General features: G+C 46.3%; 1 protein-coding gene across 2 annotated transcripts in view; it reads right to left on the reverse strand.

The window, feature by feature from the left end:
* Nucleotides 1-25,479, reverse strand: part of TTLL13 (tubulin tyrosine ligase like 13) — a 309,143-nt gene that overhangs the window by 244,441 nt on the left and 39,223 nt on the right. For both annotated transcript variants that reach the window (XM_069222660.1, XM_069222659.1), the window contains exon 3: nt 11,471-11,511. In XM_069222660.1, the coding sequence (XP_069078761.1) occupies nt 11,471-11,511 (41 nt within the window). The remainder of the gene's footprint in view (nt 1-11,470; nt 11,512-25,479) is intronic.

Genomic DNA, 25,479 nt, shown 5'->3' on the forward strand with positions numbered 1-25,479 from the left:
ATTTTATTTAAGAGTGGTGGTGGGAGACATTGAAGAATAAATGTGATACAGCAATCCTAAAGGGACACATCATAAGATCTGATGAATGTTAGACCCATTCCAAAGCAGTAAACATACTGTAGAGTGTAGAGGACGTAAAGGTAGCTTTAAAAAAGTAACTGTAACAAAACAGATGGGGGGAAACTTTGTAAGCATGTTGCTAATGTATAATATAATCAGTGTCTTGGAGATACAACATTTTAATAAATACAATGACTATTAAGTCACCTGTAAGGGCAGTACTTCTCCCTCACCACCATATAAGATGGTGCTTAAAATGTGTTTTCCAGAAAATGCATCCTTTAATTTTACACTATGTATATTGAAGTTTCTTTCCTTTAAAACTGATGGTACTACATTTTCATGAATTTTCAGAAAAAGGGACAGGAGCAGTTCTGGTAACACAAAGACATTTATGCACAATATGCATTCACATTTAGAAGATATTGTAAAAATAGCATCTTTAGATATTTTCAGCACCACTGCTATTAAATAAGAGCTAATTCAAATGAAACACACACAAAGCACATGTCTATGCCCTGCATTATAGAATATATAAACCGCTGCAGTAAATGTGCTACAGTTCCCTGGTTGCATATATTTTCAAAGTGACCATGTTATCTTGCGGCCTCTTCTCAATACAGGAATGCCAATTTCCTAGGACCAGTCATAGTTTCCTTCATAGGAGTTTTCTGGTCCAGCAACCAAGATCTCAACCATATTGAAGAAGAGAAAGAGAAGCTAGAACAACATCTTTAGCGTCATTCTGTGGACAAACTGGACTAAAATATGGGCCCCTTAAAAGACTTTACTAAATCCTCTTATACACCACAAAGCAACTGCCATGAAAGTGGAAATCTGGGAACTGGGCGGTGGCTGAAAGTGTTAAACACAGAATTGGGTGGATTAATCAATGTGCTAATAATATGCAGTTATGATGGTGAATGTAAAATAAGACCATCTACAGTGAGAATGGGTGTCTGAAGAACTTGGGTCGAAACCTAGGTATCAGGATTTTGTGTCAGGACCGAAGGTGAGGATTTTGTCTTCTTTCTCCACTTTATTAAATAGCAGCCAAACATTAAAACAAGAACTACTATTCCCATGAAAGCTTGGGAAATCGGAGCACAACAAGAACCAATCAAAATATATAAGCAAAACCTATCAGGAAAAGGCAGTCCATAATATAGTCCATTGTCTATTTCCAGGATTCCTCTTTCTTCGCTGAAAAGTTGTCTTCCTTTATTCTGCTTCACCGTTTGTTTAATTGCTCAATGTTTTATAGCTTTTTTTAATGATTATAATGCTAAATTCATTGACCTTTTTATTTCTTTAACTCTCAACATCGCGGGAACGTTATCGCTCCTTCGCAATCATCTTTTTATTTTTGTTCACCACTTGCAGTGTTCCAACACCACCAGGTCCCACCCATTTGAACACTCTCGCTGAGGACACACGCTGAGGTGAACGCGCAGCTTCGATTCCTGTCAGATAAAGGGACTGAAGCTGCGCACCCACTTCTAGCTGTGTGTGTGTGTGTGTGTGTGTGTGTGTGTGTGTGTCTCTTGGCTGCACAAATCAGCCTGGAAAGTGACACCCATTCTAAAGGGTCTGTAGCTTGGACTTTAAATGCCCCATTTTCACTAGGGTCTGTATTATTTCTATTTTGTTCACATGCCCTGCAGGGTCAGTATTTGGGCATTTCTGCCATAACTCCTGAACTTGATTCCAGAATGTCAACATTCTTGCAAAAATTCATAAAGGACCCAAAAAAGGGAATAGATAGGTCATGGCAAGCTTGTAAGCTCTTGGATGTTTTAGGCCCTTTAACCAAAATATTAGACATGGCTGAGGACACTAAGAACTCGGGTGTGCTGGTCTCTCCCGATATCCTCTCAGTTTGGGATCAACGTGCTATAATAGTTTTGGGCAATGCAAATTGTGTGCTCTCTACTGACTGTCACCAGGGAGGTCGCTCCCCCCATCTGCCACGCAGCCCCCTGTGGGTTGAACCTCCGTTGCCACTTTTGCCGCCTGACTACTCGCTCCCTTTTTTCTATTCCCCTGAGCTTGTGCTTCTGTGCCACTTGTTTTTTCCATTCTGTGCCCCTGTGTTTTGCTTTCTGTACCCCTGTGCTCTGTTGTCCCTCTCCCGCCGTCTTTTCCCGCCGTTTTTTCCCCGGGTTTTCCCCTGGGTTTTTCCCCGGGTTTTTCCCTTGCTGCTGAGCCCCTGCTGCCCCGCCCCCTTCACTCCCATTGGCCGCCCCGCTCCCACCTCCCAGCTGCTCCTCCCTCTGCCCTCATATGGAGGCCGCGAAGCGGTGGTAGAGAGCGACCTTTGACCCTGTCACCAGGCAGGTCGCTCCCCCCATCTGCCACGCAGCCCCCTGTGGGTTGAACCTCCGTTGCCATTTTTGCCGCCTGACTACTCGCTCCCTTTTTTCTATTCCCCTGAGCTTGTGCTTCTGTGCCACTTGTTTTTTCTATTCTGTGCCCCTGTGTTTTGCTTTCTGTACCCCTGTGCTCTGTTGTCCCTCTCCCGCCGTCTTTTCCCGCCGTTTTTTCCCCGTTTTTTCCCCTGGGTTTTCCCCCGGGTTTTTCCCTTGCTGCTGAGCCCCTGCTGCCCCGCCCCCTTCACTCCCATTGGCCGCCCCGCTCCCACCTCCCAGCTGCTCCTCCCTCCCTCTGCCCTCATATGGAGGCCGCGAAGCGGGCGCGCCTAAGGCAAGCCCGTCTGTGCCCGTCCGCGCCTGGACCGCACCCAGCACCAGAACCCCTGGAACCCGCACCCCCGCAACGCCAGACTGCAGTACGACGCAAGCACCCTCCACGCACTCAACACCAGACGAGACCACCCCTGCTACCGGGCCACCCCGAAACGCACCCAGGGGCCTTTCACCTGCCGGAACTGCAGATTCACCAGCATCCAACCCTCCACACCACCAGCCAGAGAACCCAACCACCTCCGCTGCATCCTCCTCAACACCCGCTCCGCTCGCAAGCACGCCATCGAACTTTGGGACCTCCTAGACTCCACTGCCCCTGACGTTGCCTTCCTGACGGAGACCTGGCTGAACGCCACCTCAGCACCAGACATTGCCATAGCCATCCCACAGGGCTACAAGATCTCCCGCAGAGACCGCACCAACGGAGTGGGAGGAGGAATCGCCATCATCCACAAAGACTCCATCAAAATCTCAACGAACACCGATGACACCCTCACCACCGCCGAGCACATGCACTTCCAGATCCACACCGACCCCAACACCACCCTCAGAGGAACTCTCATCTACAGACCTCCCGGACCCCGCCCACAGTTCAGTGACACCATCGCTGACCTCATCAGCACCCACGCCCTCGCTTCCACGGACTACATCCTCCTCGGGGACCTGAACTTCCACCTCGAGAACAACAACAACGCCAACTCCACCGCCCTGATCGACAACCTCGCCAACCTCGGACTCAAACAGCTAGTAACGACACCCACTCACGCTGCTGGACACACGCTTGACCCCATCTTCTCCGCAAGCCCCCACGTCTCCTTCAACCACACCACCGAACCACACTGGACCGACCACAGATGCGTCCACTTCACCTTCAGAAAACCCACCACACACCACCGCACCCAACAGCTTACACGCCGCTGCTGGGGCAAGGTCACAGGGGATCAACTGACTACCGCCCTCGCCCTGAGACCACCCACCGATCCCACCGACCCAGACACTGCCGCGACCAACCTCACACAGTGGATCAACGACTGCGCCAACACCCTCGCCCCTCTCAAGACCTTTACAACCAACCACACCAACAAGAAAGCCGCCTGGTTCACCGAGGACCTCCGGATCTCCAAGCACACCTGTCGGAAGCTGGAGAAGAAATGGCTCCACGACCGAACACCAGACAACCACACAGCCCTCAAGAGCGCCACCCGCAGACATCACCAACTCATCAGGACCGCCAAGAAGACCGCCTTCAAGGACCGCCTAGACAACAACGCACACAACACCAAAGAGCTCTTCAGCATCGTGAAAGAACTCTCCAACCCCAGCTCCATCACCAACGACATCCCGCCATCTCAAGACCTGTGCGACTCCCTGGCCACCTTCTTCCACCACAAGATCACTGACATCCACGACAGCTTCAACCCCGACCCCCCCTCACCCACCACCGAGACCACCACCCCTGCGACTACCACTCGCACCAGTCGCCTGACCGTCTGGTCCAGCGTCAGCGACGAAGACACCATCAAAACCATGAACTCCATCCACTCCGGATCCCCATCGGACCCCTGCCCTCACCACGTCTTCAACAAAGCCAGCGCAGCCATCGCGCCCCATCTCCGGAAAACAATCAACTGTTCCTTCGAGACAGCAACCTTCCAAGAAAGCTGGAAGCACGCCGAGATCAACGCCCTTCTGAAGAAGCCCAAGGCGGACCCCAAGGACCTCAAGAACTTCCGTCCCATCTCCCTGCTCCCTTTCCCGGCAAAAGTGACCGAGAAGATTGTCAACAAACAGCTGACCCGCTACCTCGAAGTCAACAACATCCTGGACCCGTCCCAATCTGGTTTTTGCAGTAACCACAGCACCGAGACCGCCCTCATCGCCGCCACTGACGACATCCGGACCCTGATGGACAAAGGAGAAACAGCTGCCCTCATCCTCCTGGACCTATCAGCAGCCTTTGAAACGGTCTGCCACAGCACCCTATCAGCACGCCTCCATGACGCCGGTATCCAAGAGAAGGCCCTGGCCTGGACCACATCCTTCCTCTCCGGCAGAACCCAGAGCGTCCGCCTCCCACCCTTCTGCTCCAAAACCACTGAGATCATCTGCGGCGTCCCACAGGGATCCTCCCTCAGCCCGACACTGTTCAATATCTACATGGCCCCCCTCGCCCACGTTGCACGACAACACAACCTCAACATCATCTCCTACGCCGACGACACCCAGCTGATCATATCCCTCACCGAAGATCCCGACACCGCCAAAGCTAACCTCCACCGAGGAATGAAGGCCATAGCCGACTGGATGAAGGACAGCAGACTGAAGCTGAACTCAGACAAGACGGAGGTCCTCATTCTCGGACCCACCCCATCAGCCTGGGACGACTCTTGGTGGCCCACGTCACTAGGCACAGCCCCGGAACCCACGGACCACGCACGCAACCTGGGGGTCATCCTCGACTCCACTCTCTCCATGACCAGGCAAGTCAACGCCGTCTCCGCGTCCTGCTTCAACACCCTCCGTATGCTCCACGGGATCTTCAAATGGATCCCCCTTGACACGAGAAAAAACGTTACCCAGGCCCTCATCACCAACAGACTCGACTACGGGAACGCCCTCTACTCAGGAACTACAAACAAGCTCCTGAGACGACTCCAACGCATCCAGAACGCCTCGGCCCGACTCATCCTCGATGTCCCCCGCCGCAGCCACATCACACTCCACCTGAGAGGCCTGCACTGGCTCCCCATCAACAAAAGGATCACCTTCAAGCTCCTGATCCAAGCACACAAAGCACTGCACAACACCGGACCCACCTACCTCAGCAACCGACTCAGCTTCCACACCCCCACCCGAAGCCTCCGCTCAGCCAACCTCGCCCTCGCCACAGTCCCCCGCATCAGAAAAACCACCGCCGGCGGCAGATCCTTCTCCTACCTCGCCGCCAAGACCTGGAACACTCTCCCCACCATCCTACGACAGACCCAGGACCTGCTGGCCTTCAGAAGACTCCTCAAGACCTGGCTCTTCGACCTGTAGCACCCCCCCTCCCCAGCGCCTTGAGACCCTTGCGGGTATGTAGCGCGCTTTACAAATGCAGTGATTGATTGATTGATTGACTGTCGCTGTTCTCTCCTCATCAAAGTGGATCCCAAATTGGGAGATTTCGCTGATTCAGAAGCGGGCGGTGTGGCTCAAGGTGGATTATTTGGCAAACCCTTCATAAAAGGACTGGGAAAGTTTGTGAACACTTTCACTTCCTTGGATAAGGCACAATCGTCTATGTAGATGGTTTTTCCCACCCTTTTTTTCCAGGATGCCGGTCGAGGCAGGGGCTGCTCGACCAGCCGTGTTCAATTACATCCCTCATTCAGAGGACAAGGCTCCAAGCAAAGCCAGTTCCAGGACCATTCCAGATTTGACACTTTTAACCCACAAGAGGCAGATGCTTCAGGTATTGTGCTGGCAGAGGAGCTTCAACATCCATTTCTGGTAAGTGTTATCCCTTCTTCCCTACTAAAAGTAGGGACGCTTGGCTGATTTTACCCAGGTATAGAAGTCAATAACAAAGGATGCATGGGTCTTGCAGACAATCAAGGGTTTTCAGATAAAGTTTGTTGGCACTCCCAATCAAGTTTCTCATCCAAGTCCCCTTGTTTTGTCCTCTTAAAATACCATTCTAGTGGACGCGGAGGTTGCGGCACTGATGGACAAAGGAGCTATTTCTCCGATGGTGCCAAACCCTCGGGTGTTCATCAGCAATCTGTTTCTAGTAGACAAAGCTGATGGAGGTCGGCGACCAGTCATCAATTTAAGAGAGTTCAACGAATGGTTGATCTATCCCCCATTCACAATGGAAGGGATTCACCTTCTTCGCGACGTCTTGCACCCTCTGGATAGGTTAGCTCATCTAGATCTAAAAGACGCTTATCTGACCATTCCCATCTTTCTGCCACACAGGCGTTTTCTTCAGTTCATCTGGAGAAATCAAACTTTCGAGTTCACAACTTTTTCCATCCGGTCTCTCGTCAAGCACCTGGGTTCTTCACAAAAGTCCTCAGGCCCATTGTGGAACATCTCAGGGCACAAGGGATACGATTGATTGTTTATCTCACCGACATGTTACTTCTGGCTCAATGTCCCAGGAAACTCTCTGTCCAACTTCAGACAACTGTCAACATATTACAAGACATAGGCTTTGTTATAAACAAATCCAAATCTCTATTGATTCCTTCACAAATGGCAGTTTTTCTAGGTTTCACCACAGACTCAATCTCCGCCACCTTAAGTCTTCCATATCGAAAGATGGCAAAGATTCATCACAAATTGCTACGTACTCAGACCAAGCAAAGGGTTTCACTTTGGCAGATTGCCCGCTTAGTGGGACTCCTCGCTTCTTCTATACAAGCAATTTTTCCTGGTCCTCTCCATTATGGGCTCTTCAACGTCCAAAGGAGCAAAGGTTTAACTTATTCTCAGAAGGTTCTGCTCTCAGAAGACTCAATAGAAGAAATACGTTGGTGGCTATCACATGGAGGCTTGGAACGGAAGAGCAATCTTTGGCTCTGCTCTGGATCTCATAATCGAGTCAGACGCCAGAAGATCAGGCTGGGGCGCTCGATGCAGAGATTTTTACACTGGAGGAATATAGTCTCAGGAGGAACAAAATTTGCATATAAATTGTCTGGAGCTTTTAGCTGGTTCATTTGCAGTCAAGTGCTGGACAAAAGACTCAATCCAGTCGTGTGTTCTCCTGAAGATGGACAATATCTTGGCGGTCCGTTATACCAACTAGGGGGCACTTGCTCCAAAGCTCTCTCCAATCTGGTGACCAGTTTTTGGCAATACTGCCTCCATCATCAAATTGCAGTCAATGCTCAATACCTACCGGGCAGTCAAAATCAGATTGCAGATTTTAATTGCAGACATTTCAGAGACTCCTGCCTTTGGAAACTTCATCCAGAGGTGTTTTCTCATCTCCAGAATTTCTGGGGTCCGTTTACGGTAGATCTCTTTGTATCCAGATTGGATCACCAGCTTCCCAGATTCTTCAGTTGGAAACCAGACCCTTCAGCTACCGCCACAAATGCTTTCCTTCAGGATTGGGGTTAGGAGAAAGGTTATGTCTTCCCTCCCTTTGCGATGATAACTTGAACGTCCGCTCATGTACGTCGCCAACAAACAGACATAGTATTGGTGACACTAATTTGGAAGTCTCAAGTTTGGTTTCCAGTTCTTCTGGAACTTTCTTGGGATTCTCCAATCCGACTCCTCCTATTTCCCTTGCTGCTTCTCAATACGGACAATATGCCTCATCAGATGGTTCTGGAAGGCTATCATTGATGGTGTGGTGAATTTCCGGGAATGATGGTTGGTCCCAGGTCTTTTGCAACAAGCTGAGGACCTATTAGCAAAAGCATGGGCTCCCAGCATGTCTAAGGGTTACAGATCAGCTTGGGGTAGATGGGCCCTTTGGTGTTTGCGAAGGAGTTGCAAGCCTCTGGAAGCTGATGTAGTCCATGTACTCAACTTTCTGGCTTACCTTGCTTCTAGAAGAATGACATATCGATCCATTAATACTTTCAGGTCAGCTATTTCAGCTGGACACTGTATGGTTGATGATGTTCGTCTCCTTGATTAGTGTGTCGTCTCCTTCGAGACATCAGACTTTTCTTACCTCCTGAGCCACGTTATTCATCCCTTTGGGATGTCACTCAAGTACTGAATCTGTTTTTGTCTTGGCAACCTAATCAGTATTTTCCAGGAAAGAACTTTCTGCCAAATTAGCCATGCCTCTTTGTCTTATATTCTGTAGAAGGGTTTCTGATGTCCGTGCCTTAGATGTTTCTAATAGAACCTTCTCCCCTTCTAGAGTCTCCTTCACAGCAAGTAGACAAACACAAAGTAATACCAGAATATTCTTTTACCCTGCCTTCCTAGATGTCCCAAAATTGTGTATTATTCATTGCCTCAAAGCTTATGAGGAGATGACTTTAGATATTCACCCTCCTGGAGAGCGACAACTTCTTATTGCACTGCGTAAACCACATGATGTAGTTTCCTCACCTACTTTGCTCAGTGGGTTCCTTGGGTAATGCAGGAGGCTTGTATCAGTCTTTCTCTCTTCGGTGCTCATTCCACACACGGAGCTATGGTTCTAAAGCATTAACTCTAGGTGCTGGTCTGGAAGATATCATGAATGCAGTAGACTGGTCCCCGGAATCAACCTTCAAAAGATTCTATTTCAAACCAGTTTTTGATATGGCTCAATTAGTGGTAAACAGGCTTTGAACTAGCATAATCCTCGCCTCCGATCCTGACATAGAATGAAAAAGTTCCTAGCTATCGTAACGGAAAGTTTCAATTCTATTAAGGACTCGGAGGTGAGGATTATTCCTCAGAGTCATATAAATCTTTCAGGTAAACCTTTCAAATTTAAAGGAGCCCTCCCCGTATGTAGTAAGTACTTCCTAATTATACATTTGGATTTATTGTATCTCGACTTTTAGAATGTAATGAATTGTTTAAACTTTTTCCTGGTATCTCTTCCTTTGAGTCTTTTTCTTTAAAGCTCCAAATACCCTGTTTTTAAGATTATCCTTTCTTCGTAGGAACTGAAACAGCGAAACAGGATGCTTAACCTTGGATGACGGCCTGGCTCGCGCAGCGAAAGAGGAATCCTGGAAATAGACAATGAACTATATCATGGACTGCTTGTTCCTGATTGGTTTTGCTCATATATTTTGATTGGTTTTTGTTGCACTCCGATTCCCAAGTTGTCATAGGAATAGCAGTTCTTGTTTTAATGTTCAGCTGCTATTTAATAAAGTGGAGAAAGAAGGCATAATCCTCGCCTCCTAGTCCTTAACAGAATTGAAACTTTCCATTACGATAGCTAGGAAATTTTTCATTCTCAGTGCCACCCACACTTTCTCACAACACATCTGAATACTGTTCTATTTATGCCCAATATTCTTCTTTTTAGGTTTTTAAACAAGTCAAAAGGCGTTTCATGTCGATGACATACATGAATATGGTAGTCATTCCTGGATATTGCACATTTTGTGATTCAACTGAACATGTTTGGAGGATGGGAAAGAAAGAAAACATCTCCAAATGACTAGTCCTAAAGCTGCCCTAAAGCAGCGCTCATCATCCTCTGTAATAAGTGTGCATCAACAAATAGGAGGAAGAGAACAATTCAATGTATTCTCGTAGAACATTATGGGGGTCATTCTGACCCTGGCGGTAAAAACCGCCAGGGCCAACGACCGCGGGAGCACCGCCAACAGGCTGGCGGTGCTCCCTTGGGCATTCTGACTGCAGCGGTACAGCCGCGGTCAGAAACGGAAAACCGGCGGTGTACTGCCGGTTTTCCGCTGCCCTGGGGAATCCTCCATGGCGGCGCAGCTTGCTGCGCCGCCATGGGGATTCCGACCCCCATACCGCCATCCTGTTCCTGGCGGTTTTGGCCGCCAGGAACAGGATGGCAGTATGGGGTGTCGTGGGGCCCCTCCAGTGCCCATGCCAATGGCATGGGCACTGCATGGGCCCCCGTAACAGGGCCCCACCAAGATTTTCAGTGTCTGCCATGCAGACACTGAAAATCGCAACGGGTGCAACTGCACCCGTCGCACCCCTTCCACTCTGCCGGCTCCATTCGGAGCCGGCATCCTCATGGAAGGGTGTTTCCCGTTGGGCTGGCGGGCGGCCTTCTGGCGGCCGCCCGCCAGCCCAGCGGGAAACCCAGAATACCCGCGGCAGTCTTTTGACCGCGCAGCGGTATTTTGACCGCGCAGCGGTATTCTGGCGGTCCCAGCCAGGCCGGCGGCTTCCGCCGCCGGCCGGGGTCACAATGACCCCCTATATGTTTTGGTAAATGTAAGTGAATAGCAGGGTTGGAAAGCTGTGTGGGAATGACTGTCTGAGAGAGTGAAGAAAGGGAGGTCCATTTCAGCAGTTGAGGGTATTTAGATTTACAACATAGCACTAATACAAACTTTATAGAGAGCGAGAGAGATAAAGGAAAATGAGAGAGGTAGATAGATCGAGGGGGGAGAGAGATTTTGTGTGTATACATCAGTTTAGCCAAATGATGACGGCCGATTCTTCTACAAACATATACCTATTAATCTGGCCTCCGCAACATATTGGAAAAATCCTGATTATACACAGGAGTTCTCCTTAAAGATTGTGCTCCTACACATTATTTCTAAACCCTGAAATGTGAATATGCACGTAATCGCAAATCAACTCTGCTGCATCAATTGATGATCTAAATGAGTTCTAGAAAAACAGGTTTCATTTACATATAACTCATCTGATCTCAAAGAACAGAAAATGCAGAATGGAGCATAACTGCTACTGACTAGGAGAATAAAGGTGGCACCATGGACATATTAAACAAATGTATTGTTACTCTTCACTCCATAGGTTCAATAGTTTCATGCTTTATGTTCAAAAGGACATTGCAGCCCATGTACAGTCCTGGAATGTATATGATAAATACTGCTAGCATGCTTATTGTGTTTTATATTTTGTGTTTGAAATTCCCTTTGGAAAACAATTGACAATAACCAAAAGAAGATGGTAAATGTGGAGCACATGTGTGATCATCTGAGTACAATTTAACTCAGGCATTTGGCAGACATTCCTTTTTAATGCAATTATTAAGGGTCGAAAAATGAATAGATTAGTCTGCTTACCACTCTCATACTTGCAGTTTGTCAGATTTATACCAAGTGGCCTGTAGTGTAAGAAAAAATAAGATTATACATTTGTTAAACTCCTTTCATTGGCCGCCTTCAAATTCAGACATGGAAATGAGTCAACAAAACAAGCAAATGTATTATTTCAGCATTTTGTACAGCTCAGACTATGAAGCTCTACGGGCACTTCAGAGCACTTTCTTATGTAAATCACAGCTACACAGAACACGGGTAATACACCCACATGGCATTAGCAATGCGATTATTCCAATGGTAGGAAGCATTCCAGCAATCCTGGAGACAGTGTGGTGAACCTGTCAGGGTTTGAAAGGCAGCGAGGTCAGATCATACAGCTGCTCATTGGTTAATCAAAGGCGCAGCAGTTTCATGGTCAGAGTAAGATTAGTGACTAGAGGTCAACTACCAACATCGTGCCAAGCATTGAGACATCAAGCACTTACAACTTTAGAAGATGTAGCAACCACTTGTGTAAAACAGACCAGTCAGACACACTCTGTAAAGCATAACGAGTCTTCCGAGATTGCTCAATGCAGTCAATCAATGTTGTACAGTAAATCCCACATAATGAGCTGGAAAGGATCTACTAAAGCATGACAAACCAATTCATTCCACATAGGCAAGACCTTGAATACCAGAATTTCATTTACCTTAGAATTAGTCTCTCAACAAATGCAAGATGTAAGTGCTACACGGAAAGGGTTAAGCAGCGCATGAAATTCTTCACTTTGCCATGTTTAACATTAGTAGAGGTTTAACAGGGCTATACAAATGGGTTACTCTTACTTTGTAGGTTCTCTTCTGATGCCAACTTGTAAGCACCAAGTAGCAGAACTGAAAACCGCTTTCTAAAAGCTGGAGACATGCATCCATGTACACAATGTATTCGGCTTTCCACCATCCTTCGCACATGTGCACACCCTCATTATCTAGAGTGACCAGATGTCCCGAGTTTCCCCGGACAGTCCTGTTTTTTTAGAGGACTGTTGCTGTGTGTGTGTGTGTGTGTGTGCACTCTTTTGTGTGTATGTGTGTGTGTATATATATATATGTATATATATATATATATATATGCACTCTCTTTTACACGACACACCAGATATAAAAGTGAGACTAAAGGCTTTAGTCCTACTTTCATGTCGAACCTGTCATGTTTTTTTCTTTTCAGAATCTGGTCACCCTATCTTTACTGCCTTCTCAAACTGCAGTCTAAAGGTGTGGTGGCAGAGGGTAAGAATAGGATAACACTACATCTTTAAATGAGACCTGTAGAGAAAGTTATCCAGAAAGTAGGTGTTTTCAGATCTGAGACTGAAAGGGTAAACTCTATTGGCTGCATATGACTGCAAGCAGGTGTAGTGTTACAACATTTGTTCAGCCATTGCATTTTGTTCATGCTGTACAGCACGGACACTGCTGACTATTGCAATGATTTGTAGCCATGCTGTATAGCAGCGTGGCTACTGTGCAGCATGGCTAAAAATAATAATACAAAAGGACAATAATGCTTCCAGTGCTAATGTAAAAAATCAAATTAGCCCTGGCTGCATCATAGCGCTTTTTAAAAGTTAGTTTTAGCCACACTGCAGAGACCTATTGGCTTTTGCCAATGCTTGTTTTATTGGAGGGTTTACTTTAAACACCACACATGTCCGTCAGAGTGTTGATAATGAACAACTGTAAAGAATGATTAACTAAAACAAAGTAATAAGAGCTCCGCTTCAAGGGGAGCTACAAAGTAATGTTTTGAGGTTTTGCTCTCAGAGATGCTATGGTAGCCTGGTAACATGAAGACAGTAGTGTTTTATGATCCGTCCTGTCAGGTGAGCCATGAAATACACAAGTTCAGACATGCCCAGGGTTTAAAGCGCCCACACCTGCCATGATTTTGTGAAACACAGAGACGCAGGGTATTTGCACGTTTCAATATTAACGTATTCAATATCGCAAATCTCTGGGTTACACTATTCACTAAACTTTCATGGCGCCAGGTTAGCAGTCGCAAGCATTATTTATGCAATAGACAACAAATGCCTGCAGATTTGGCATGTGTCGTATGCCCCTGTGGACGTGTGGGCGTGTGGGCGTGTGGGTCTCTGTAAGCACTAATCAAGATGCTGTATATCCGGTGCTATTTATCTTTATCAAGTCTCAACACTGAAATTCAGTCTTTCTATATGGAGGGTGACTTGGACAGCCTCCAGTCCTCCTCTGACAGAGGGACCTCAGTGACCTTTAGTCATCACCATCTAAAATGAGCGGTTATGGTGGAGTCAAAGTCTTTCTTTACCCTAGGTACATATGACATCTTCCAGTTCTCCTGTACTATTGGGCATGCTGGTGACCTCTGAACTTTTTCATACCCTTGGTGAAGTTGATGACCTCCAGCCCTTCGCTACAGAGAGTCACTATAGTCTCTTTCAGATATTCTCTACACTGGGTGATAATTAAAAAATGTCAGTCCTCTGACTGGGTGATCATGATGCTGCAAGATCCTTCTATTCAATGGGCCTATAGGTCTGTTAGGCAGATGCATAGAACAGTGCAGATTCAGGGGCTCTCATTTTCTTAGGAGGAGGAGGAAGCAAAACCTGACTAGCAGACTGTAGGTGTCACAAACCAAACATCTCAAATCGGAATAAATTGTGGGTAGATAGTGCTGCTCAGGCAGCCAACCCAGTTTTAGCAAGTGCAGAGCTCTAGGCAGGTCTCTCGGCTGAATATTGATTGCAGCCCAAAACTCTAAAAAAGGGAAAAACTACTATGAGGTCCCCCTTATACAAGGACTAAGGGATACTCCAAGGACAAGAGAGCAAGAAATAACTCAACACTTTTTCATGGGACCACAATATTGTCACACATGCAAATGTGTCCATTTATACTGCGTACTGTCTACATGCACACCATACATATGTATTATCACATGCGTACTCAATTGGGAGTAAAGGATTTTAGTTATGGGAGACTGCATATATTCTACTAGATTGCTAGGCAAATCTTCAAGGAACGGATATGAAAAAGTTCAGCCCCAGCACTATTACCTTAGTGGCACTAAGCATTAATCACACCTATATGTTTAGTAGGGGACAATATTTCATTTTTGGTGATAGTATGTGCCAGATGTGCACACCATCTGGCAGATTCTTGCATTCTACAGGCGAAGCAAAGAACACATGTAATGAAGAAACCTTCCTGAATCTGTCTAGCTTGCCTAATAATCACATCACTACATTACTTCTGTTTTTTTCTAGAGCTATAGAAAGAACCATGCTATGGATTTTCCATGTAATTTCAGCCTACAGTGCAGATGTCATCAACTGTGGATACAGGTGTTCACTCTGGATACTCAATGGACGTTTTCAACACAAAGCTGGTAACCAGAAATTCTTTTCCATTCTTGGTGTCCTTTTTATTGCATTTTTATTCTTTTTTCACAGAAGGCAAGTGAAAGACAGCATACCTAAATTACAAGTAGCCACACTCTGAAACAGTATTATAATGATTCTCAGATTTTTGTTTCTCCTAAATGCATGTACCCATGTAAGAAAAGGTAGCTCTTACATCCTTTTATTAACCCACATCATGACCAACTCTCCCTTCTCCTTTAGTCATTATTGTGGGTTTCCTGATTAATAGTCTTATTCATCACCATTTACTTCCCATCATTCTAATAACAACCGAGCTCTTAGTCATGTAGAGCATTTCTGTGCTCAGTTTTCTAGGGTTAGGAAAGTTATGAAGGGTCCAAATTAGAGTGATTTTCAGTTATGTTTGCTAACTCTGCATTTTAATTGCACCTGAGGTTCCATGATATGATGTTATGCTACAGATATTGGATTTAGAGCCAATCGGTTTTGCTATTGATAGCAGATACAACAAAAACTGTTTATTACATTTGCATAAAGCCTTTAGTGTATCATTTCTCATCCCCAAAATAGCAAACTTTGGTTTCGCCACAAAAGAGAAGACCACCAAACCACACTAATCACACTTCAAAACTTGTGCCATCCAATGTGTATCTTCGGACATGTCCACCAGAAATGGAGCGGTGCAGTAACGTGTTTTACTAGGAGAAATGTGATAATCTCATTACTATTTATTCTTCCTTGTTAGCACGTTTTGGGAAATGTAGTAAATTTGCATGTGTAATTCAGCTATCTTGCATTAATGATGGGTTAAACCGTCATGCTGTCTGCTAGATAGATAGCCCCAGCATTTATGGAAAAAATAAAAACAATGTGGATAACCTTGTGAACGCAAGTTATTCCCCATATTTCACAAAGCTCTAAATATCCACAGGGAACATAAAATATTTTAAATACAGAGGTCCAACTGTCACTGATTTTGCTCACTATTGCTCTGACGTCCCGGAATACATAAAATATAACTTGTCAGGTGTCCCCTGCAGCCAAACATATTCTAGTGGTGTGTTTCACAATTACAGATTTATAGTTATCCTTCTAATGTCCATTCATAGAATCTCGCAGTTTGCATACTCAAACAATTTTATATTGCATTTTCCCACTTTTCCACAGTCAGGTTTGGATGAAGTTGTGAATTTTTTTTTTTTTTTAAATGTAATATATTTTTATTGTTGTCAACATCAGGGCAGTGCGCGCTCTACGGGCGACTAGAATGCAAAATCCAGCACTCTCAAGATAACGTAATTTATGCATTGTGCTGATGTGCTGTTGTTTAACCTTTTGCATTGCAGAGTTTAATCCTGAAGACTTATGTTCAAGGTGCATATAAATACTGTACATTTGCAGTGTACTGCTGCAAGCTTTCAGAGTGTGTCAGGGTGTGGTCCCCTTTCCAGGGCCTTCTAGAAGCTTTCCCTGCAGTATGTCTGGGTGTGGTTTGTGGGCTGGACCAAGACTCTATATAAGGGAGCCAGCCCAGCTCCACGTGCTCACTATTCAGAGGTCCCGGTGCAGAGTAACAGCAACTTCCTGAGCTCCTGTTCCGGAGGCCTACTTTGATCTTCCAGGCCTCGCCCTTTCAGTTTGCTGGGTGATTCTTGATCAGGGCAGTAAGACGGAGGTCGGGATGGGCCCCAATCCCGTTCTCGAAGGATTTCGAGTACTTGGGCCTAATTAGCATGATAAATCAATTTTGCTCTTGTGCGTGTGAAAGTACGCTTGATGTTTAATGACATTTACATGCTGGCATTTGAATCGGCTAGACGCGCGATTCTTACTTCGTATACAAATCTTGATATTCATTGTTTGCAACCATTTAATAGCATTTACAAGGTTGCATTCGAATCGGCAAGACACGCGATTCATTACTCGAGTACAAATCTTGATATTCACTGTGCGCAACCATTTTATGGCATTTACAAGGCTGCATTTGAATCTGCAAGACACGCAATTCATTTCCTGTGCTTAATTCATGTTATTCATTGTACGCTACCATTTCTTGGTATTCATATGGTGGTATTCAAATCAGCAAGACGCGCAATTCATTTCCTGTGCTTAATTATGTTATTCATTGTACGCTACCATTTCTTGGTATTCATATGGTGGTATTCAAATCGGCAAGACGCGCAATTCATTTCCTGTGCTTAATTCATGTCATTCATTGTACGCTAACATTTCTTGGCATTCACATGGTGGCTTCTGAATCGGCAAGACACGCGATTCATTTCTTGTGTTTAGTTCATGATATTCAGTGCGAGCTACCATTTCTTGGCATTCAAATGGTGGCCTTCGAATCGGCAAGAAGCGTGATTAATTTCTTGTGTCTAATTCATGATTTTTATTGTGTGTTACCATTTCATGGCATTCACATGGTGGCCTACGAATCGGCAAGACGCGCAATTCATTCCTTGTGTTAAATTCATGATATTCAATGTGTGCTACCATTTCTTGGTATTCACTTGGTGGCCTTCGAATCGGCAAGACGCGCGATTCATCTCTTGCGTTTAATTCATGATATTTATTGTGTGTTACCACTTCAGGGCATTTACTTGGTGACCTTCAAATCAGCAAGACGCGCAATTCATTTCTCGTGCCTAACTCATGTTATTCATTGTGCACAACCATTTCATGGCATTTATAAACCTTTCTGGAAATCTGCAATGTGCGCAGTTCATGTTCCTGCATTTTAAGAAAACTAAAATGTTAGAATTCTAGATGTTATATTGTATTTTCATAATAAGTCCCTCTAGTACAATTCATATAATGTTATAGAAACCTTTCAGATTATTTCCTGGTCCTCGTGCAAAGACTATTCTTGAATTTGAAAGTGTAATACTAGAAGGTTCTGATGTTTCTAATCCACGTGTAACATTTCATTGAGTGGTTCATTAGAAAATGATACTAATCTTTCTTGATTCCCTCACAGGTATCCAGACATATTGAGGCCTAGTTATTTAAGTTCATGCTAAAGTTATCCATGTTTCCAATATGACAATGCTTAGAGTCATAGCCTAGTAATAATTAATATGGTATAATTTTGATATTGTGTGTTTCAACCTTTTGCTTCCTACAGGTCTCCTTCCCAGCTGTTCCCTTCCTAATCCCCTTTTCCCCACTTGGACTCTCTTAGACTCTGTGACATTCTAATCAGAGTATTGAGCTGTCTTGTGGTGGACTTGTCTGGAACGTGCACAGACCCCGAGGATCTGGTGACTCTGACAATTGTTTACTTGAAGCATAAAATACTACAGTAGCAAAACAGTCCAAGAAAATATCATACTGGGAAATATAAAACTATCCTTTTGTGGCAGTAGACTATACCCTGCTGCGAAAAACTGCAATTTTCAATAAAAACTATGCATGCACTCCGGTTATTTGAAATGCAGCAATGAGATTCCTTCTAAAACGTAAACGGTTTGATGAAGTCTCAGCTGGTTTGGTTACCTTGCATTGGTTACTAGTGACCCAGAAGATACAATTTAAATCTTTGTGCTCATTCATAAAGTGTTGCATGTCCTGAAATGTTTCCCTCTCTACAGCAAATTCAATAGTATAATCCTAGTAGGCATCAGCTCTCTAATTGATTACCACTTGTAAAGATACCTTCTTTAAATAAGCAAGGCTCAGAATATTCTCCAAGACTGGTTTGAATTCCCTAATCTATTTTTGCAGTTTTTTATAGTGAGAATGTGGCCAAGGGCATCAGAGGATCTAACAATGGAACCAGTTACCCAGAGACATTAAGCAATTTGACTAGAATCGCAGACTGTTGAGCCGAGTCCAGGTTTGATCCTGGATCCCCCTGATCCAATGTCAGCAGCTCTAGCCATTAGGTCTTTTTGCGAGTTGCAATTAGAGACTCGCAAATAGAAATATACAAATGTGTCTCAGACACAGGTAGCGATTCCCAATGGGATCGCAAATGACCCACCTTACTAATATTCATCAATCAATCAAATAATTTCTTAAGCGCACTACTCAACCATTAGGGTCTCAAGGAGCAGTGGGGGGGGGGTTGCCGGTTACTGCTCAAAAAGCCATGTTTTAAGGTGCTTTCTGAAGGTTAGGAGGTCCTTGGTCTTGCATAGCTTGGTGGGGAGGGAGTTCCAGGTCTTGGCGGCGAGGTGGGAGAAGGATCTGTCGCCGGAGGTGGTGCATTGGATGCGGGGGACTGTAGCGAGGTCAGCGGAGCAGAGCTGTTGAGTTGGTATGTGGAAGTCTACTCGTTCGTTGAGGTAGGCCGGTCCAGTGTCGTGGAGGGCATTGTGAGCATGGACGAGGACTTTGAAGATGATCCTTTTGTTGATGGGCAGCCAGTGTAGGGATCTGAGGTGGGTGGATATGTGTTAGTGGCGAGGGAGGGTGAGGATGAGACGTGCGGCTGTGTTCTGAATTTGCTGGAGTTTTCTGTGATACTTGGCTGTGGTCCCTGCGTAGAGGGCGTTGCCGTAGTCCAGTCTGCTGCTGATGAGGGTGTGGGTGACTGTTCTTCTTGTTTCTAAAGGAATCCATTTGAAAGTCTTGTGTAGCATGCAAAGGGTGTTGAAGCAGGAGGATGATTTGACATTGATTTGTTGGGTCATGGAGAGAGATGAGTCTAGAATGATGCCAAGGTTGCATGTGTGGGTGCTGGGGGTGGTCCGAGGGTGGTGGGCCACCAGGAGTCGTTCCATGCCGTCTTGTTGGGGCCGAAGATGATGATTTCTGTTTTGTTTGAGTTTAGTTTGAGGTGGCTTGCTGTCATCCATTTGGCGATGTGGAGGAGTCCGACGTGCAGGTTTATCTTGGCGGTGGCTGGGTTCCTGGTGAGGGAGATGATGAGCTGGGTGTCGTCTGCGTATGAGATGATGGTGATTCCGTGGGGGTGGAGGATGTTGGCGAGAGGGGCCATGCAGATGTTGAAGAGGGTGGGGCTGTGGGAGGAACCTTGGGGGACCCCGCAGATGATCTTGGTGGCTGGAGACCGGAAAGGAAGGAGGCGAACTCTTTGGATTCTTTCGACGAGGAAGGAGGTGAGTCAGTCCAAGGCCTTGTGTCGAATTCCGGCGTCAAAAAGGCGTGCGCGGAGGGTTTGGTGGCATACAGTGTGAAATGCTGCAGAGAGGTCTAGGAGGATGATTGTCTCACCCTTGTCCACTCTTGTCCTGATGTTATCTCTGCAGGCAATGAGGGCGGTCTCAGTGTTGTGGTTCTTGCAGAATCCAGACTGGGAGGCATCGAGTATGTTGTTTTCTTCCAAGCAGTGAGACACTTGACTATCTTCTCAGTGACCTTTGCGGGGAAGGGGAGAAGAGAAATGGGACGGTAGTTTGTGAGGTCTTCGGGTCTGCTTTTTCGGTGTGCTTCCAAAACGTACGGGAAGGTTGCGGTGTCGAAGGAACTGTTGATGACGGCGCGGAGCTGGGGAGCAATGATTTGGCTGGCCTAGTTGAAAATGTGGTGGGGGCAAGGGTCTGTTGGGGAGCCTGAGTGGATTGAGTTCATGGTTTTTCCGATTTCTTCGTTGTTGGTGAGGGTCCAGGTGTGTAGTTGGTTGGTGCGGGAGGGTGTTGTGTTGTTGGTTGTGTCAGTGGGGGTGATGGTGGGTCCTGATGCTGTGAAGCTGTTGTGTATGTCTGCGATTTTGCGGTGAAAGTAGTTAGAGAGGGAGTTGCAGAGGTTTTGGGAGTGTGGAGGGTCGATGCTGCTGGATTTGGGTTTGGTGAGTTGTTTGACGATGGCAAAGAGTTTCTTGCTTTTGTGTGTGTTATTGTCTATGCGTTCTTTGTAGAAGGACCGTTTGGTGGTCCAGATGAGTTGGTGGTCTTTGTGCATGTCTGTTTTGGGGGCAGAGACGTTGCTCATTGAGGGTTCTTGGTGCCAGGCTTTCTCAATTTTACAGATTTCTTGTTTGGAAGCCTGAAGTTCTGTGGTGAACCAGGGGCCGGTCTTGACGTTGCGGGTGTTGTTGTTTGTTTTCAATGGGGCAAGGGAGTATGCGCAGGTTGTTAGCCATTGTGTGAGGTTGTGGGTGGCGGTGTTGTGGTCGTTGGTGATGGGAGGTGGAGCTTGTGTGAGGTTGGCGATGAGGTGTTCTTTGGGGATCTTGTTCTACTTGCGGTAGGGTGTAGTGTGTTGTTGGTGGTGGGTGGGGGGTTTCATGAAGGAGAAGTGGACGCAGTGGTGGTCAGTCCAGTGGAGCTCAATGGTGTGAGTGAAGGTGATGTGGCTGTTGGAGGTGAAGATGGCGTCAAGCATGTGTCCCGCTGAGTGAGTGGGTGAGGTGAACAGTTGCTTGAGGGCGAGGTTTGTGAGGTTGTCCAGCAGGGCTGTGTAGTTGCAGTCGTGGGTGCTTTCCAGGTGAAAGTTGAGGTCACCAAGGAGTATGTAGTCTGTGGAGGTGAGGGCGTGGGAGCTGATGGTATCTGCAATGGCATCGCAGAATGGTGGGTGGGGTCCTGGCGGTCTGTAAATGAGGGTTCCTCTAAGGGTGGTGTTGGCGTTGATGTGTATTAGAAAGTGTAGGTGTTCTGCGTTGTCTAGGGTATCGGTGGTGTTGGTAGAGATTTTGATGGTGTTTTTGTGTATTATGGCGATATCTCCTCTTGGTTTGTTTATGCGGTCTCTACGGGTGATTTTGTAACCTTCTGGGATGGCTATGGCGATGTCAGGTTCTGATGAGGGGTTCATCCATGTTTCAGTGAGGAAGGCGATGTCAGGAGAGTATGTTGTGAGCAGGTCCCAAAGCTCGATGGCGTGCTTGTGGACGGAGCAGGTGTTAAGGAGGATGCAGTTAAGGTGTTTGCGGGGTTTGATGTTATTGCGGTGCGTGTTGGTGTTGCTGGTGTTAGTGTGAGTGCAGGAAAAATGGCATGAGTGGCATGTGAATGGTCCATGTTGTGTTTGGGGTTGGCCTGGGCGCAGGCGGGGTGCTGGCCTGGGTTGAGGGCATGGAGTTCTGTTGAGGAGTAGTGCTGCTTCGGGGGGGTCGGAGAAACGTGGACCAGGGGGACAGGCGCAGGGCGTGGTCCAGGTACGGACGGGAGCAGGAGGGCTTGCCTCTGGCGTGCCAGCGGCCACCATTATGAAAGGGAGGTGAGAGGGAGGAGCAGCTGGGAGGCGGAAGAGGATAGACCAATGGGGGAGGGAGAGAGGCGGGGCCGCAGGGGACGCAGCGGCTGGGTCGGGAGAACCGACAAGAGCCGGGCGGTAACACAGAGGGTAAGAATGAAGCGGAATTGAAAAAGGGCACAGGTACAGTCAAAAACAGTGCATGAAACTAAAAACGATAACATTAAATGAAATACAAAGTGTAAAGCACACTAGATACGCCTACAACTAGGCACCAGGGATGAGGCGCAGGTGGGTGCCTGCGGGTGGTGGAGGGCCTCGAACTTCCTTACAGCGGCAAACGGCAGGGTCAGGAGCATAGAGGTAGGCTGGTGAAGCCAAAGTGTGCTCCTGGCCTAGAGCAGGTCAGGGGGTTACACAGGGCTCCACGCAGCAGCCGCCATTAAGAAGGGGAGGTGGGAGGGAGGAGCAGCTGGGAGGCGGAAGAGGATAGACCAATGGGGAAGGGAGGGGGGCGGGCTGCAGGGGACGCAGTGGCTGGTTCGGGAGAACCGGCAAGAGCCCTGTGGTAACACAGAGGGTAAAAACGAAGCGGAATTGAAAAAGGGTACAGGTACTTTCAAAAACGGTGCATGAAACGAAAAACGATTTACATTAAACACATTTTTAAACAAAATACAAAGTGTAAAGCACACTAGATATGCCTACCACTAGGCACCAGGGATGAGGTGCAGGCTGGTGCCTGCGGGTGGTGTAGGGCCTCGAACTTCCTTACAGCGGCAAACGGCGGGGTCAGGGGCACGGAGGCAGGCTGGTGGAGCCAAAGTTTACTCCTGGCCTAGAGCAGGTCAGGGGGCTACACAGGGCTCCACGCAGCGGCCGCAATTAAGAAGGGGAGGGAGGAGCAGCTGGGAGGTGGGAGGGGATAGACCAATGGGGGCACGAGGGGGGCAAGGCAGCAGGGGATGCAGCGGCTGGGTCGGGAGAACCGGCAAGAGCCGGACGGTAACACAGAGGGTAAAAACGAAGCTGAATTGAAAAAGGGCACAGGTACAGTCAAAAACGGCACATGATACGAAAAACGATTTACATAAAATGAAATATTAAACGAAATACAAAGTGTAAAGCACACTAGATATGCCTACCACTAGGCACCAGGGATGAGGCGCAAGCGGGTGCCTGAGGGTGATGGAGGGCCTCGAACTTCCTTACAGCGGCAAACGGCGGGGTCAGGGGCACGGAGACAGGCTGGTGGAGCCAAAGTGCACTCCTGGCCTAGAGCAGGTCAGGGCGTCACACAGGCCTCCGCGCATGAGGTAGGTTGCAATTTGTGACCCCATTAGGAATGGCCACAATCACAGGGAAGGTGGCCTGTTGAGGTAGCAGACTACCATGTCTGGGATTACTTTGAAATAATGCAATCTTTTGTTTTTTAAATGCAGCTCCTTTTCCTTGAAGGAAAATGGGATGTGTTTAAAAAAGAAAAATGAAAAGTTTTCTTTTCATTTTTTAAGAGTAAGTAGTGGTCCTTGGAACCACTTCCTGCTCTTAAAAAACTCATTCGCAAATGGGTTACTGGTAATTGAGAATGTTTTGCGACTACATTCACCGTCGCAAAACATTCATACATGGCCCTGCGACTCGCTATTAGGAAGGGAGGTTGTTGGCACGCCCCTTCCTATTAGTGACTCACAATCCCTATGTGGAAAATAGGGCTGGTACATGGCCAGAGCCTTTTACCGGTCCAGCAAAACTGCTTCATACATCTTGCCCTTAGTGCCTTCTTATCTCTCTTCTCCAATCATGCCAAACTAGCCTTCAAAGAACGTTCACTGTGCTTTTCTATATTGTCTATGATTCCGGGACCAATGTGTTTCATCCAGTTCTGCATTTTTGCTCAAATTGACCCTAATATGTGGACAAAGCACTCTCTTACCAAAGTTTTTGGCCAATGTCATGGAATGATGACAGGGACATGCTCACAAAGCATCTCTCTGTTAATCAGGCTCTCTCATTGCAAACAATTTCTTGGCACACTACATCTATAATGTTCTTTATCTAATGTCTGCTTTAAAAAGGTGTATGGAATTCCCATGAGAACACAGATCACAGGAAATCTTTCATGCTTCCACATCCTGAAATCCTTTATGCTTTCCATCCATAGAATCTTTTATGCTTAGTAATGGTCTTTATTTGGCATTCTCATTTGGGAAGCAAGGAGGTAAAGGTGCTGGTACAATAAAGGTCACTGTACCTGGGCAGGTGCCTCTACGATGGTGAAAGTCCGGCATGGACTCATGGTCACCCTTTTCTGGGCAAACTCAGTCTAAACAGTTTCTAATCTCCACCCAACCACTGTCACAAAGTTAATATCAGTCCCTTCGATCTTTATTAGCAATGCAAATTACCTCTAAAAGTAAAAACGTGTCACAATTGTTCACATGAAACTCATTTGCACATATAAAGGATGAATCAGGCAAATCCTGCCTTGATTTAATCCATATACCTGAGTCTTAGATCAAACAGAATCGTTCTGTTGTGAACAAATCCAAACTTCAATATCTTGAGTAATCCACCAGTATGTATAATTGCTCAGAAAAGTAATTTATTACACAAATTCAAAAACAATAAATATTCACTTCTTATTGAATAGTGGAAGAGTTGTGTGACAGAACGCCAAGAGGGAGGGACAAAAACCGAGAGAGGTGAGTAAAAGTGACTAATTGTGAAACATAAATCATATCAGTACAAGTCAAAGAACAGTCAATTAAAAATATTCCTTTCGAAAACATCAGAAAATTTGTATGAAATGATTGTACAGAGTTAAAGGTCTGTCTTTGAATATTGTTGACGATATAAGGGTCTCATCTGGAGTTAAAAGGAACCTGGGGAACTGAAGATTGAGTGAGCAATTACAAACACTTTCATATTCAGCAGAAATATATATATATTTTTTAACAAATATGGAGTCTGTAAAACCATACTGGCCAGAATTTGTACAGGGCCAAAGAGACTGGAGTAAGTGGCCATACTTCTGGGATAATACAGCAAGACTGTTAAAACCATAGTACGTAGCTGAGCTTCTTGCATGCCAAGGTGTACCATATATATTCAAATTGTGGCCTAAGAGAGATGTAAGGACCACTTATGAGTAGAGACCATACACCTTAAGCCAAGTGCGGGTCCACGCAGTGGGAACTAAAGTAGGTAACAACACTTCTTGGTACCATCAGTGAGGCACTACAGTGGAGCAATCATTCTGCAAAAATCAAAGATTGTCAATGGCATCCACCCTCAATTGCTGTATTAGTGACTGCTGTTAGTGGTGGTTCCTAGTGCTGAGCATTCTTACAGAGATAATACAGAAGGGTGTCCATGCAATGAAACACACATGAATGCATCAGAGAAGCCACTAGTGCAAGGAACTAACAGTGGTGTCGTGTTCTCCCAGACTGCAAGGATGCAGCAACAGAGATACGATTCACTATGAAAACCTGTTAATTAATAATATCGGCT

Source organism: Pleurodeles waltl, chromosome 3_1 (genome assembly GCF_031143425.1).
Source record: "Pleurodeles waltl isolate 20211129_DDA chromosome 3_1, aPleWal1.hap1.20221129, whole genome shotgun sequence".
Lineage (NCBI taxonomy): Eukaryota > Metazoa > Chordata > Amphibia > Caudata > Salamandridae > Pleurodeles > Pleurodeles waltl.